The following is a 14,354-nucleotide window of genomic DNA, read 5'->3' as shown; positions in this document are numbered from 1 at the left end:
CATTCTCCACTGCAGCCTTTTAGGGTTTTGTCTCCTGCCTGCTCATCCTGGCAAGGTTGGTCCAAGTCTACCCTGGAGGATGGGAGAAGAAGGAATGGGGAGTTTTCCTTGTGGAATGTTGCTGCTCCCCTGGGAAAACCCAGGAGATATTTTGGAGAGCCAAACCCCAAGATGGGTCATCTCCAAGCTCACAGGAGGTAGGAAAGAACAGACTCGGCCCAGAAGAGGGAAGTCCAGAAGTCCAAGCTGAGCTTGTTCAGCTGTGGATAGTGGGCAGCAGTGGCCATGCTTTGGGAAAGGAAAGGAGGAATAAAGCTTTCCTTCCCAGCGTGTCTGTCCCCTGCAATTAGGAGTGGCTACAACAAGCCCACACGAGTCGGAGTCGCTGGGTTGCCAGCACAGCCTCGGTGGTGCCCATGGGCAGGGGCAACCGGCGGCTGGGAAGGGAAAAGCCAACACGAGTTCAAGGATTGCCGGTGTACTTGAGACAAGAAAAACTCTTTCTGGTGACACATGCATCAGGTGTTTCCAGACGATAACAAAACCTGCCTGAGGTCATCGATATTTAATTAGCAATGAGCTCGGTTAAACATTACCCCGGGGGCAGGAGGGAGGGAAAAGGTGCTGAATTGAAGAGAGATTTAACTCTTTGCAGAGAAAGAGAAGGAGGAGGGAAGGTTGCCTGCAAGGAGAAAGGGTCTCCGTGGTTGGATCCCATCAGATTTGAACACTAGACTGGACCCAGGGGTGGAAAATCTTTGGGGTACGTGTGTCTCTTGTGTCTCCAGGGGAAAGAGGTACTTTTTCCCATGGAAATGAAGAGCACTAAATTTGAAAGCTCAGTGCTCCTGCACCCCAGCAGCCCCGGGGTAGCCAGGCACAGCCGCTGGAGCAAAAGGCTGGCGAGTGTGAGGCCAGTGGCGTGTCTGGTTTCCCCGCCGGAGCCCTCCCGGGCTCGGCCGTGCCAGAGCTGGGGCAGCGCGGCGCTTTCCCTCGGCTGGCTGAGTCACGGCCCCGCTACCTGGGTGGGTTCACACCTGGGTCCCTGCCCCGCCGCCGTCTCCACTGCTTCCTCTGGCACACATCCCATGCTCCGCACCGCAGAGACCTAGCTCATCATCCTGGGGGCAAGGAGGAGGAGCAGGGGGACAGTACTGGGGGTTTCCTTTGGGGTGAAGGCTTGGGGTGAAGAAGAAGGGATGCCGAAGGCTCGAAGTGGGGATGACATGCATTTTGGCCCTCCAAACCCTGGCACACTCCAGGAGGAGATGCTATAAAGATACCAAAATCCAGCTATGGACCACCCTGCTCTGTCCTTCCCCAGCCACTCACACGTGCTGCTCCCTGCTACCTCCCCCCCTCCAAAATCCCCTCTTGGCTGCCCCAAACCTGACACCCATAATTTACCCCTAGATCACAGGGACCTGCTGAAAGATTGAGCATGAGCTGTGCTGTGAGGGCGGACATGAAAAGCAGCTGCGTCTCCTGCCCACAGCCAGGCTCCCCTGCCACGCCAGCAGCCCCTCAATACCGGGGACACCTGGGAAGGCTCCTGCTTGGAGAGGGGAATGGAAACCTCCTTGGGAGATGGACAGGACAGCACGGCATGGCTCGGGGTACGGTCAGCCACTGCTGCCATCAGCTGGCTGGAATCCCTGGGGCCTGCTGCTGTCTGGCAGGAAAACCCCTCTTGGAGAGGAGGCAGGTGAATCTGGGCTGGTATTTGCCAGTGGCTCGATGCCAGGGGAAGATTCCACTCTGCCTCAGGCAGAGCCTGGGGGACGGTCAGCCTTTGTCAGTGTTCAGCATCACCTCCCTCAAGATGCTGCATGCTGTCTCTGCCTGCAGGGGTGGTGGAGGAGGAGGGGTCTCCCATTGCTGAGCGCCTGGGAGGGATCCCCAGAACAAAATGGCCTTTGTGGAAGGGTCTGATAAGATCCCCAACATAGCAGCATGGTGAGGGCCTTGGGCTGGGATGAGGCCAGCAGCAAGAGCTTCCAGCAGCAAGGATGTACATCCTGCCTCCACATCATCTGTGATGCAGACAACCTGCCCAGCACAGGTGTACTGCCTTCCTTAGAACCTCATCCTCTCTTTATCCCAGCTTGGCACCAGGGCCAGGCACCAAAGAGGAGGATGGATGTGTGGGACAGATACAAACTCCTGCCAGGCACCTTGCCCTTGGGTAAAGTGCCAGCTCCTGCTTTCCTGCTCCAGTTGCTGCGACATCCATGGGCAAAGTCCACATGTGACCCATCAAGCACAGCTGAGGTCCTTCAGAAGTGGGAGAAGGAAGGAAGCTGAGGTGGGGAAGGTGCCACAGTCCTAGTCCTCTACCCCTCGCCCATAAGCTCTGAAAATGGTGGGGAATGAGGTGGGAAAGCTAGTTTAGGGGCAGAATAAACAGCAGCAGCAACCCTCCAGGTCTTCGAGCAAAGGAAGAGGCTGCAGCCCCAGGCAGGGCGGAGCAGGTCGGCAGATGCAAGAATTTCATCTGCAAGGAGCAAGGAAATGTCCCGGAGCTGTTTGATCTTATTGTATGAAGGGAAGCGGGAGTGGGCGTCCAGCCTTGCTGGAACCAAACAAAGATTATAAATACCTCCGCCATCAACAGCTCCTCGCCGACCTGGCCTGCCAGAGCCCCGGCTCCTGGCTGATTCCCAAGGGAAATAATGAGCTTTGGTTTCCATCTACCCCTCGGAGACAGTGGCAGAGAGGAGCAGAGCGCACAGCAGACAGCTCCAGCCACAAAGGTGAGGGGGAATTATCCTGTGGAATGACACATGTGGGGGCGGCTTCTCTCACTGACTGCCTGCAGTGCTGTCCCCAGCAGCAACGGCCCCTGTTGGCTTAATTCAGTCTCTACTGCCACTGGTGTCAATAAAGAAGTTTAAAAATACATGTTTTAAAAGGCCTGTGATGTGGCATTTGGGTGTGAAGTGATGCCTGAGCCTGATGGACAGTCTCAGAGAGGTATCCCTTAGATCTCCAAGCCAGATCTAGGTGTACGTCTTTCCCTGATTCAATCCTTGGGTTTGAATTTGATGCCACGCATGCTACCAAGAGTGCCTGACATCGGAGTGCTTCGGGGCTTGTAGGGAGCTGGGCATGGCGGCACACGAGCTGTCCCTGCCAGGGAGGGAGGACGGCCCCACACAGCTTTGGGGAAGTTGGGAGCCTGTAGAAGATAAATTTATTCTTCCCCCGTGCGCCCATTGGTCGCCACAGAAACATGTGATTCCCCGGCACCGAGCTGAGGGGAGGAATGAAAAGACTTCCCAAAACTCACATGAGCTCCCAGAAGTCCTGTGCCCAGCCAGGGAACAGTGCTGCACCGGGACTACTGACATCTCCATGGCAAGAAGGCCTGGTGGCCATGGGAATGGGGAAACTTCAGCTTTGGCTTTATTTTGGCACAGGGAGCTGCAGTCCTGGAGCAGGGCTGCCTGCCACCCCCTTGGCCCACGCTGGGAGTGCCTCTGCGGGGAGCCACTCCCCACCACATCCATGCCCCCAGGTCCCACAGGCACTTCTAAGGGTTGGTGAGAAGCCAGCAAGTTGTCAGGTACAAAAGGAGTCCTCAGGCCGGGGGGGGGCTGCAAATCAAACGCACGCCGCCCTCGGAACAGCACCCTCGGTGGAGCTGCTCTGGCAGAAAAGCTGCCGCGGTGCGTGAACCCGGCCGCGGCTCCCCCGGGGCACCTTCGGCAGCCCTTCTCCCCCAGCGAGCATACTTGGAGCTCCCTGCTTGTCACTGGGATCAAAGGCAGGGGCCGGGGTGGGAAGGCAGGGTGTCAGCTGGGCCACTTGTGAAGCTGACTGCGGGAGCCAAGACCTCCAACTTGAACCCAATTTTTCACCCCCCCCAGGCATCCTTACACACTTCTAAAGTCTCCGCTCCAGCATCACAGCTGCATCTCGTTTCATCTTCGGCAAGGAAAAGAGGCGGCAGCGCTGGCTGGGGCCAGATGCTGCTGGAAGAGCGGCCCCCGGCCGGGAGCGCCGGGTCCCAGCCCTGCACTGCCGGCAGCTGGGGGTGAAACCCAGTCCCGCTTCCCAGCGGCAGCCCTCCCACCACCAGCTGGGACAGGGCACGTTCCCACGGCTTTTGGTGTTATTTCAGCAGGGCCAGGGCTGTCCCCGTCCTCCTGTGGCTCTTGGGTTGGTCTGAGCATCACCAGGGTGTGGGATCTTTTCTGACAGGACTGGATGTTGTTGGACATTTTGGAGCAGAGAAGATGCAGTCAAGCAGCACCACCACTGCATTCATGAAGCTGTGGGATATGAGATGACAGTCCCAAAAAGAAAAACCCAAAGTAATTAAATATAAATGTAAGTCACCCTAAAAATGTTGGCTCTCAGAAGCTGCTGGACCAATGTGTGATCTGCAGCAATTGCTGCCTGTTGCACTGGGGATTGTCCCCAAAACAGAGGACACGTGCTTTGCAGGAGCAGGAAGGTTGGGAGATGAGAGCTGCAGGGTGGACCCAGGTTTTAGGAGTGGGAGGCTTTGCCAAAGCCAGCCTGGCTTCCCATGGCTTCACTGCCCAGGCACATCCCACAGCACGTTCCCAGGAGCTGCCCAGCAAGACAGCCGGGTGTCATCGTGGGGCTGAGGACTCACAGCCCGGCTGCCCCGGCTAAGCAGGGTATTTCTCCAGGCCAGTCCCACCAGCAAGCCCTCGGTGACAAGTGTCTACAGAGGAAGGAGCGCCACCTCCTGACGTTGGATGTCCCTAGGATTCCAGGAATCCGCTTTTGTGGTTTTCTCCCTCACCATCCGCTGTTTTATCAGTCAGCAACAATCGCTTCAAAAATAAACAAATCCAAGTCTGGCACTGGGTTGCAAGACAAAGTAACTCCTCCTGCCACGCACACGCTGAGCATCTTCAACAATGACATTCCTCCAGGACTGCTTCCACCTACTTAGGTGCCAATTTGACTAAAAATTCCCTCTGCTATCATTGTCATTTAAAATCAGCAACATCCCAGAGCTCCCACCATAAGGTATGGTAAAATTAGGCACTTTTAGAGATTTTCATCGAGGTAGTCTACAGTTTGTCATGGATGCTCACCCCCAGCACACCCATTTATCCTGATAATCCCAATTCCCTTGGATGCATTTGACTGGTGAGATAGAAGCAGCTGCAGAAACAGCTGGCTCAGAAACATGCACTCCCTAGTCAGGCTAGTGCATAAAAAGTGAAAAGCCCACCTAAGGCTAACAGGTGGAGGGGAAAAACCCTCACTCCTCAAAGCTGCCCATACAACTGCAGCCTCAGGATGGAGAGACATTGGGAATTCCACTTTTCTGCATCAGAGGAAGGATATTCTCCACCTACCTGCCAATTTGAGACTTGTGACAAGGGAAAAAGAATTATTACTTCTCTCTTATTTCACTTGGCTGAAATCAACCAGCAGGTTCATGTGTTAAATGAGGCTGACAGTGAGCCAGGCAGCTCATTCAGTCACCCAGTCTGGTTTCTAGGGAAACAAGGTAAATGTTTTTCCTCCTTCTTGCCACCTTTTAACTCTTAGAAGGCTGTCATTCACCACAGAATCTCTACATCCCACCTTTCCCCACTTTAGATAAGAGCAAATAGGGCCAACCCAGGTCTGTTTCAGGGCAGCGCTACACTTTGCTGTGAAGGTCTGCAGTTATTGCCTCAATTGCTGCCATGTCTCCAATTATGGTGAGGGAAGGACACACCAAACCATCTCCCCAGGAGCCAGCAGGGTATTTTAGGCCAGGCAGTAACACAACACCAGCGGCACTCGCAGCTCTCCCACCTCCTCAGAGGGTGGGATGCAGATCACCCCACTCCCCATCCTGGCAAGCCTGCCTCCTGCAATCTTTCAGCAGCAGGGAAAATACATGCAATTCAGAAACATCCAGCTGTTGTGAGGCTGGGATTTTTCAGGATATCTGCTGCCTTCTGCTGCTCTCAGGGACAGCAATAAACTGTATTTGCAAAGTGTGCAGGCTACAGCCCCTGCCATACAGACACTGAAAGGTTTCCATGGCAACAACCAGCATCTACCAGCTTCCTAAAATTTAGTGGTTTGAACTGTCTGGATTATTTCAAAACCCATTTGACTCAAAGCTCTCTGTCCACCCAGCTGGGGCTTGACAGGTGGACCAGTATCTCAGCAACTGCAAACACATTTAAGGGCCCTGCTGCTTCACTACTTCACACACCCAGAGACATCCTGCTCTGACCCACAATTATTACTCTGCAAAATAAACAATAGCAGCTTCATTTTTTTTAGAGCAACCCTGCTGCTGTAAGATGGATGCTCGTGAGCTAAACCTTCACATGCTTCTCTGGTTTGATCGACATGTAGAACCTGCAGTCAGAGTACCAGGCTTGACACAGCAATGCATATAACAACAGGCAAAATAATTTCTTTGAAATATTTATTTGGTCTGAGAGCCCACAGGCAATAGGACCATTCCACCCATTAGGCTGCCTCCTCTTTTGCAATGCGATCCTTCTTGAGTGGTCCCTGAAAAAAAAACACAAAAAACAAACTATGTAAACAGCAGCCTGCACAAAAGACATAACATCCAAATCACAAAAGCTGCAAAGAAATCAAGGCAAAAAACCCCCCTCCATGCTGCAACCCACTGGAAACCCCAATCCCACAGCCAGAGGTTTTGGGAAAGCTGAACATGGCGCTCTGGGCTGGCCCAGTGACTCTGGATGTGCCAGAGCAGCAACGCTGGTGCCACCTGGTGGGGAAGCTCCGTCTCGGGCCGAGCACAGCACTGCTCTGACCCTGCCACGGCCTTCAGAGCTCCCGGCTGCTTTCTCCAGCCAGTGACAATAGGGGAATGTCACCACTGTGAGCAACCTCCTCCTGAGCTGCTCTCAGAGGAACTGGAGCAGTGCTTGTTCCATGCTCCAACACTGAACAACCTGTGCCCTAACGTGGCATCACCCCTCAGACACAGAGAGCTGTCACTGGGGAACAGACCCCAGCCCCCCGGCAGTTATAACCAAGTTGGCAGGAGGAGGCCTCTCAACTGAAATTTCTGTTTCACAGAACTTTAGCCACACTGACAGCCCAAAGGCCAAGCTATCAGCTGCCATGAGCTGGAAGACAACCCAGCAGTACACCAATGAATGTGCCAGGAAGAACCCTTACCATGAAAGCCTTCTTCTCCTCAGCTGTCTGGAAGCGGCCATGACCAAATTTGGAGGTTGTGTCAATGAACTTCAAGTCAATCTTCTCCAGGGCCCGGCGCTTGGTCTGCACAAGCAGGGACTAAAAAGAGAGATGCCAGGTGAATAAGCAGCTGCAGCAGCAGCACCCTTTTAGCCTCCAATACAATGGGCTACTTCTTGTCCCCTCCATGGCTAATGCCTCCTCAGACCCTCTGACCCCAGACTTCAGCTGCTACCATGTGCAAGGAACACCTGACCATGAGCCATCTACCCTTGCACCTTTGGCCCCCCAGGCTGAAGACTGGCCAGCTCCCTACAGCACAAGCCCCACTCCGCCCATGTCCTTCTGGTCACAAGATTTCTCAAGCCTAAACCAGGTCCATCACTACACCTGCAGAAATGACCTCATGCCACTCCCAAGGCCATTACTACGAGGTGGGTTTGTGTGGAATGTTTTTCTTTCTAGTAAGCCACATGATTCCCAGAACAGCACCCACACCACCTGCACCAGGGGCAGCACAGCTCCCTTAAACTGTGCCAGCCCACCACTCACCTTGCGCAGGGTCAGGACCCTCTTCTTAGTGCCCACAACACAGCCTTTCACCATGATAAAGTCGTTGGTCACCTCACCATAGTGGACAAAGCCTCCCTGAGCAAGGAGAGAACAGTCAGCACTCTGTACCTAGCAGGAGCAGTGATCACAATCTGCCTACAGATCCACACCATTTCTGGGCCTTGGTCAGTCCCACATCCACTGAAATTCTGTTTCCAGTATTGCCTTTCATTGGTCAAGTTTCTTGATGCAGCCATTTACCTGTTGCTGTAGGGCTTTTATTAAGAACAGCAGAACAGGCTGAGAAAACAGCAAAAGCTCTTCTTGCTAAGTTATTCCTTGTACAAGTACCATTCAAGGTTTGCAACATCTCTGTCCTATTGCCATGTAACAAATTCAATTTCCATGTTAATAAGCGTCAATACTGACGCTGACTAAAGACCACCACCTCCAGCAGCTGCTGACTTAAAAGCTCTTGATTTAATAATTTCGTGACTTATACCAAGGCCCATTTGCCTCTCAGGATTGCAGCTCACAAGCAGATTCTTGGCACAGAGCTGCAGCAACTCACCAGAGGGTTAATGCTCTTGTCAGACAAGTCATAATCAGTTGATGCATTGTTTTTGATCAGCTTTCCATCCTTGATTTGGTAACCTTGGCCAATCTTGTAAATCTAAAAACATAAAGAAAGTCTACTTAGCAAAAGGTAGGATAAAGAGCCTGTCATCAGATAAAATGTAAGGAATTCTACAAAGCCTCAGAGGAAACAGTCTGCTGCACTTGGGAAACGTGGCCATCCAAGAATTTTAGTTATCCAATGTAACTAACCATGGCCACTATCCCCAAGACAACATTCTAACACAGCAAAACACCCAAAGCAGAACTCCCCACTCTGCTCATTGTCACAGAGCAAGTGACATCAGGCAGCTCTCGCTCCTTCCCAGCGGCTGAGAGACACCAACCTTCTTGTTGATCTCGGTGCGGTGGTGGTAGCCCTTCTGGCCCGCTCGGGCCACAGAGAAGGCCACACGGGCGGGGTGCCAGGCGCCAATGCAGGCCACCTTGCGCAGGCCACGGTGAGTCTTGCGTGGCAGCTTCTTGGTGTGCCAGCGGCTGGTGACACCTGCAAGGGACCAAAGCAGTCTGCTGTCAAGCTGAGATGTCACTCAGTCTTCAATAAGAGTTTAAGCCACCTTTTCAAGCTGCACTCCCCAGGCAACATAAAGGGAAGCAGAGACCCAGCATCCCAGGAACCAACGCCTCCTGGTGAAGCTCCCTCCCCGGCTGTCCCTGGGCTGTGTTCTCAGAAGGAAGGCAGCATGGAATGACTCCTCACGGATGTCAGGCGCTGTGCCCAGCGCTCATTCCATGGTCTCATCATTGAACTGTGACAGCAGTCCTGATCCACCTACCCAGCTCTTGGTACATGCACTTATGAAAACACAAGGCTAGGATTTCATTAAAAACTGTATCCTATCACAAAGAGAAGGACTTCCACGTGTTTACCTTTATATCCCTTGCCCTTGGTGACTCCGATGACATCTATCATCTCATCCTGGCCAAAGACCGTTGACACAGGCACCTGCTGCTCCAGCTTCTCCCGGGCCCAATCCACCTTCTCAGCAACAGTGCCACCATTCACCTGGATCTCCATCAGGTGAGACTTCTTCTGTCTCAGGGGGAGCAAACGCATCTAGGACACAGAAAACATAACATTCAGCTCCTGCTCTTCTGAAACGGACCCTATATTAATAAGCCCAGCATCCTTTTAGCCCTGGCCTAATATATTTCTCCAGCATCCTTTTTCCAAAATACAGAACTTAAAGAAGGCCCTACAGTAAAGGGGAAAGTTGTATAGTGGCTTGCAAGTCATTGCACCTGGAAGTTATATGCCACCCACAGGAGCAGAGTTCTCTTACCTCACAGGCATCAGCAAAATTACACCGAGGAATAACAATAAACAAGGGGTAATAGTTTTAAACTGCAACAGAGTGTATTTAAATTGGACCTAAGGATTATTTTTATTATGAGGGTCGTGAGTCACTGGCAGACTGCTCAGAAAAGCTCTGGATGCCCCCCCATCCACTCCTCAACTGTTCAGTCAGGTTTGACAGGGGCCAGAGCAACCTGGTGTAGTGGAAGGTGCCCCTGCCCATAGCATGGGGGCTGGAACTGGATGATCCTTAACGTCCATCACTTCTAACCCAAACTGTTCTGATTCTCTGATAAAACCTGCCACATTTAAGGCCACATTGGGTTGGACCGCTTTTACAGCTACTTCTGCTGTATTTAGCAGAGGGAACTGGTGAGAGAATCAATAGAGGCTGCAACACTACCTCTACCGTCTACTACAGGAAATTAATTCTAGTAAAATTTGTCATCTTGCTGTACCTAGAGCCAACCCAAAAAAGTTAGTCAGAGCACTGACAGCTGGGGAGACACCACATCACTCAGTAGAACACCTCCTCCAGCTGAGCAAGAGAAGCTGCCAAAAGGCTGAGTGCCCGCAATCCCAACAGAATGCAGCCTGAAACGATGCTGAGCACACAAACCCTTGAGTTCAACATTCAGTCTGGTATTATTTGTAGCTGAAATTAAAAGAGACTAGGTCTACACAGTATCAGCAAAGGACTGAGCCCAAAAAGTTCCTACTACAGCTCACTCTCCTTTGGACACTCCTTCAAAACCAGCCAGTGGTTGCCATGGCTCCTCAAGAATGAATGTGTAAGTAATGTGCTGAACAGACAGCATCAAGCTGCAGGAGAGGGCAGAAATCTCCCAACAGAGATGGATCAAGTTCCAAGCCTGCTCTCTCAGCGTTTTCCACCATACCTGAGCCCACAGGCACTTACCTGAGTGTGAGCCATGACTCTAATAACCTGGCAGTACTTCTTCATGCTATTGAAATCTTTCTCCAACTGCTTTTTGCCCTCCTCATCTTGCCACTTCTTGCAGTATTTGGTGAAGGCCTTCTTCTTGGACTTGTGCCTTTCAGGAGCAGAGCAGAGATAAGGTTTGGCTAAGCCCTTCATCAATCCCCAGGGAAGTGGGGTGAGCGGAAGGAGTTGCCACCTCAGTTGGCTTTGGCTCATTGCCAGCTTCTAATGACTCTTTTCCACTGGCAAGCGGAGCCTGGAGCTCATCAGACAGTGGCAAAATTGCCAAAGCTGAGCGGAGCTGCCATGAATTCCAAAGCACATTAACATTCACGCTACAGAAAACAAAAGACTGTAAGGAGATGTCAAACAATAACATAAAAAAACCCAGATCTTTACGGCAATTGTGAGATGACTGTGCTCTGCTTCAAAATACCCTTATTTCCCCCCTTGTGTGCCCGACAGCAAGGTCATTACTAAAACACCCTTGAGAACCTTATTGCTCCACTCTGACGTCTTTTCAGCCTGCCAAGTTCATAAACAGGCTGGAAGCTCCAGACACGCTGGAGCCACACTTGGGCAAACGCACACTTTCAATCACAACAACAGCGCCTGGAATGGCAATCACAAGTGACACTTGTCTTCCCCTTTCCTGAGAGAACAGGGCTACAGTCAGGACTCGACACTCAACAACAAGCGCCAGAGGCGATTTCCTTATGTCCGCCCGTCGAAGTATCATCACGTGTAGCCTGTTAGGGAGCTCCTGGGCAGGCCCAAAGCCACCACACCCACACCAGCACTACTCTAAGTTATGCTGCCACCCTCACGGAGCCATTCCTACACCCATCCCATTATTAGGCCACTCTGTCAAAGCTAAACACTAATTGCTAAAAAGCCATGCTAGGATCATTGCAACCCAACAGTAAAAACACGACCCATGGCCTGAGACCAGGCGAGGCCCTGCTGCCTCACCAGTTCTTGTAGAAGCGGCGCTTGCACTCGTCGCTGATGTGCTCGGCAAAGATGGTCTTGAAGCTACGGAGACCACGAGGAGTCTGCACGTACCCCACGATGCCCACAATGACCATGGGAGGGGTCTCTATAATAGTGACTGCCTCCACCACCTCCTTCTTGTTCACCTCTGGATGGAAACAGGAACACAGCACAATTAATTCCAGCAGCAACTCTTTTAACACCACCTGTTTTTTCTCACTCCCAAGTCCTCCATGTGAAAGGTTAGATGTCTCAAGCTCTTTTCACAGAGATGATGCAGGCTAAAGCAACCAACTCTGAAGCCATAACTTAATGCCTTGCAAAACTTTAAGGCTGGGTCATGAGGAGAAAGGTCAGCCAAGCTGGATAGGCAAAATGGATGCCAGCAAGTAATACATTCAGGACTGGATAATCTCCAAAAAAACCACCAAATACTGATGTGCTGACTGATGTCCCTCCATCCAGAAGAGCCATCCCAAGGAACCTGTTACTGTGCAGCTAAACCAAACCAGTGGTTACAGCAGAAATACACCTCCTACTCTGACTTGGAACAGAGACAAGTCAAGCTAGGACTAAAACCCAGAGCTGCTGCTCAAGAGGCCGCCTGTCACCATTCCTGACCAAACCCACCTCCTGTTCTAAGAGGAACACGAATACATACTCGATCCAGGTCTGTCCACCTCCCGGACAATGTGGGTCATGCCAGCTTTGTAGCCCAGGAAGGCGGTGAGATGGACAGGCTTGCTGGGGTCATCTTTGGGAAAGCTCTTGACCTTGCCCCGGTGCCTGCTGCTGCGCTTGCGGGGCAGGAAGCCCAGGGAGCCGTGCCTCGGGGCCGAGAACTTGCGGTGAGACTGCGGAGAGAGAACCAGCACTCAGCGCTTGCTACTGAGGCTGGCTTATGCCCACTCGGGGCCAAGGCCAGCACTGTCCTTGCCTGAAAACACGAACACTACACATATGCGAGACATTCTGCATTCCAGAAATCCCCCCTATCACCTGCTGAGCTTCTGAATTCCATTATGCTACAGGAATGTAATCCTCATGCAATAACTGTGCGCTTCTCAGATTTCTTTAATGCCCCTTCCAAGATGTCACTAAGTCCCACTCTGGCCAGGGAACTACAAAAGCTATAATTTGGCGACAGCATGCCACCACATGTTCAGTCTGCCTCGCAAGTCTAGAAAATGCAGCACAGACAGCTTCACATTTTTCAATGAACCGGTACCAAAATAAGCATTACAGAAACAACTTTAGTTTGAAAAACTGCGGTAAAGCAGCATTCCAACACCCGCCTTTGAGCCAGTCGCTCTGGCTGGAAGCGCAGTCTTTTTTCCAAAGATTTTCTCCTCCAGTATCAGCCCTGCAGCCTCCCTCTGCAGCCTGAGAGCCATTAAAGACTGGCTTCCATCCGAAGAACTCCCAGCCCAAAGAAAGATTTAGCCACCCAATCTCACAAGCAAATTAAAGAAAAATATCGTGCAGTTGTACACGGAACTAGAAATAAACACGGCTTTAATAAAGAAAAGCAATACTCCAAACGAGCTACCCTAAAAAGGCCATAACCACAGGAGCTCTCTAGAGAGAAGCCGCCCCCCTTCCTACAAAGAAGCGCCCCAAATGCCCCCACAGCCGCCCGCGCCACCCAAACCCCGCGCCACCCAAACCCCGCGCCCCGCCCGGCACCGCACCGGCCCGCCCGGCCTCTCGGCGCAACGCCTCGCCCGCGCCCCGAAATGAGCCCCGCACGGCGTCCCGCAGGTGCCGGGAGCGGCGGGCGCGGGGCCGCGCGGCGGGAGGGGCCGGGATGGCGGCGATGCCCGCGGGATGCGCGGCCAGGCCCGAGGCCTCCGCACCCACCATCTTGTCCACGCGCCTGGCCGGAAGGGCCGCCAGCGCCGCGCGCAGCCTTTATAAGCGCCCCGGCCCTCGGTCTCGCGAGAGGGCGCGCGGCGCTACGGGCGGCGAGCGGGTCCAGAAAGGTGCGCGGGCACCGATGCGCGGAAAAACAAGGCCGCGCAAACCATCTGGTGGAGCTTGTGGGGAACTTCGGTCATAATAGATAATGTTTATTTCGCTTCATTCCATTTCATTCAACGACATTTCATTTCATGTCATGAAAATTTGACGTGTCATTTCATTTCATCAAGCTTCATTTCATTGTTTAATTTTATTTCATTTAATTAAATTTTATTTCATTATGTTAATTTCATTTCGTGAAATTTCAAAATGTCACTCAGTTTCATGAAAATTTTGAAATTTCATTCCATGAATTTTCAATTAATTTCCTCTTTGGAAATGGAGTTTCAAAATTTAATTTATTTTAATTTCGTGAAATTTTATCTGTGTTATTATAATTAACACAGGCCTTCATCCACTATTGCTCGTGGTAGATAAGGGGATGCAAACCCAAGGCAATGGTATCAGTGGAAGCCAGAGCTGGGTGGTTTGGAGCCTCCCACACATGGGGCACCCTCAGGATCTGCTGGGGCTGACAAACAAAGATGTGTTTGACACAACACTGTGGGGAGATTCCCGCACCCAGAATGAGCTGGAGACCTAAGGATCCAGCTGTGCTGGCACTGCAGCTCATCTTCCTAAAACAGGGATGCTCCATCCCTGGAAATATCCAAAGTCAGGTTGGACAGCGCTCTGAGCAGGCTGATCCAGCTGAAGATGAGCTCATTGCAGGGAGGTTTGGACTAGAGAACCTTTAAGGTCCCTTCCGGCCCAAACCATTCTAGGATTCTGTGGCCAGATGTG

The 14,354-nt window shown here is 52.1% G+C and overlaps 1 protein-coding gene across 1 annotated transcript; it reads right to left on the bottom strand.

The window, feature by feature from the left end:
* Nucleotides 1-6,401: 6,401 nt before the first annotated feature.
* RPL3 (ribosomal protein L3) lies at nt 6,402-13,488 on the bottom strand. Its single transcript, XM_084205912.1, has 10 exons — nt 13,452-13,488; nt 12,253-12,445; nt 11,571-11,739; nt 10,575-10,710; nt 9,229-9,415; nt 8,685-8,845; nt 8,294-8,395; nt 7,723-7,818; nt 7,150-7,269; nt 6,402-6,507 (listed from the first exon to the last, which is right to left on the bottom strand). The coding sequence occupies exons 1-10, from the start codon at nt 13,452-13,454 to the stop codon at nt 6,463-6,465; spliced, it is 1,212 nt and encodes a 403-aa protein (XP_084062038.1). The 5' UTR covers nt 13,455-13,488; the 3' UTR covers nt 6,402-6,462.
* Nucleotides 13,489-14,354: the final 866 nt, after the last annotated feature.

Source organism: Fringilla coelebs (genome assembly GCF_963513975.1).
Source record: "Fringilla coelebs genome assembly, chromosome: 5".
In the NCBI taxonomy this organism is placed as follows: domain Eukaryota; kingdom Metazoa; phylum Chordata; class Aves; order Passeriformes; family Fringillidae; genus Fringilla; species Fringilla coelebs.
This window is presented reverse-complemented; position numbering and strand designations above follow the sequence as displayed.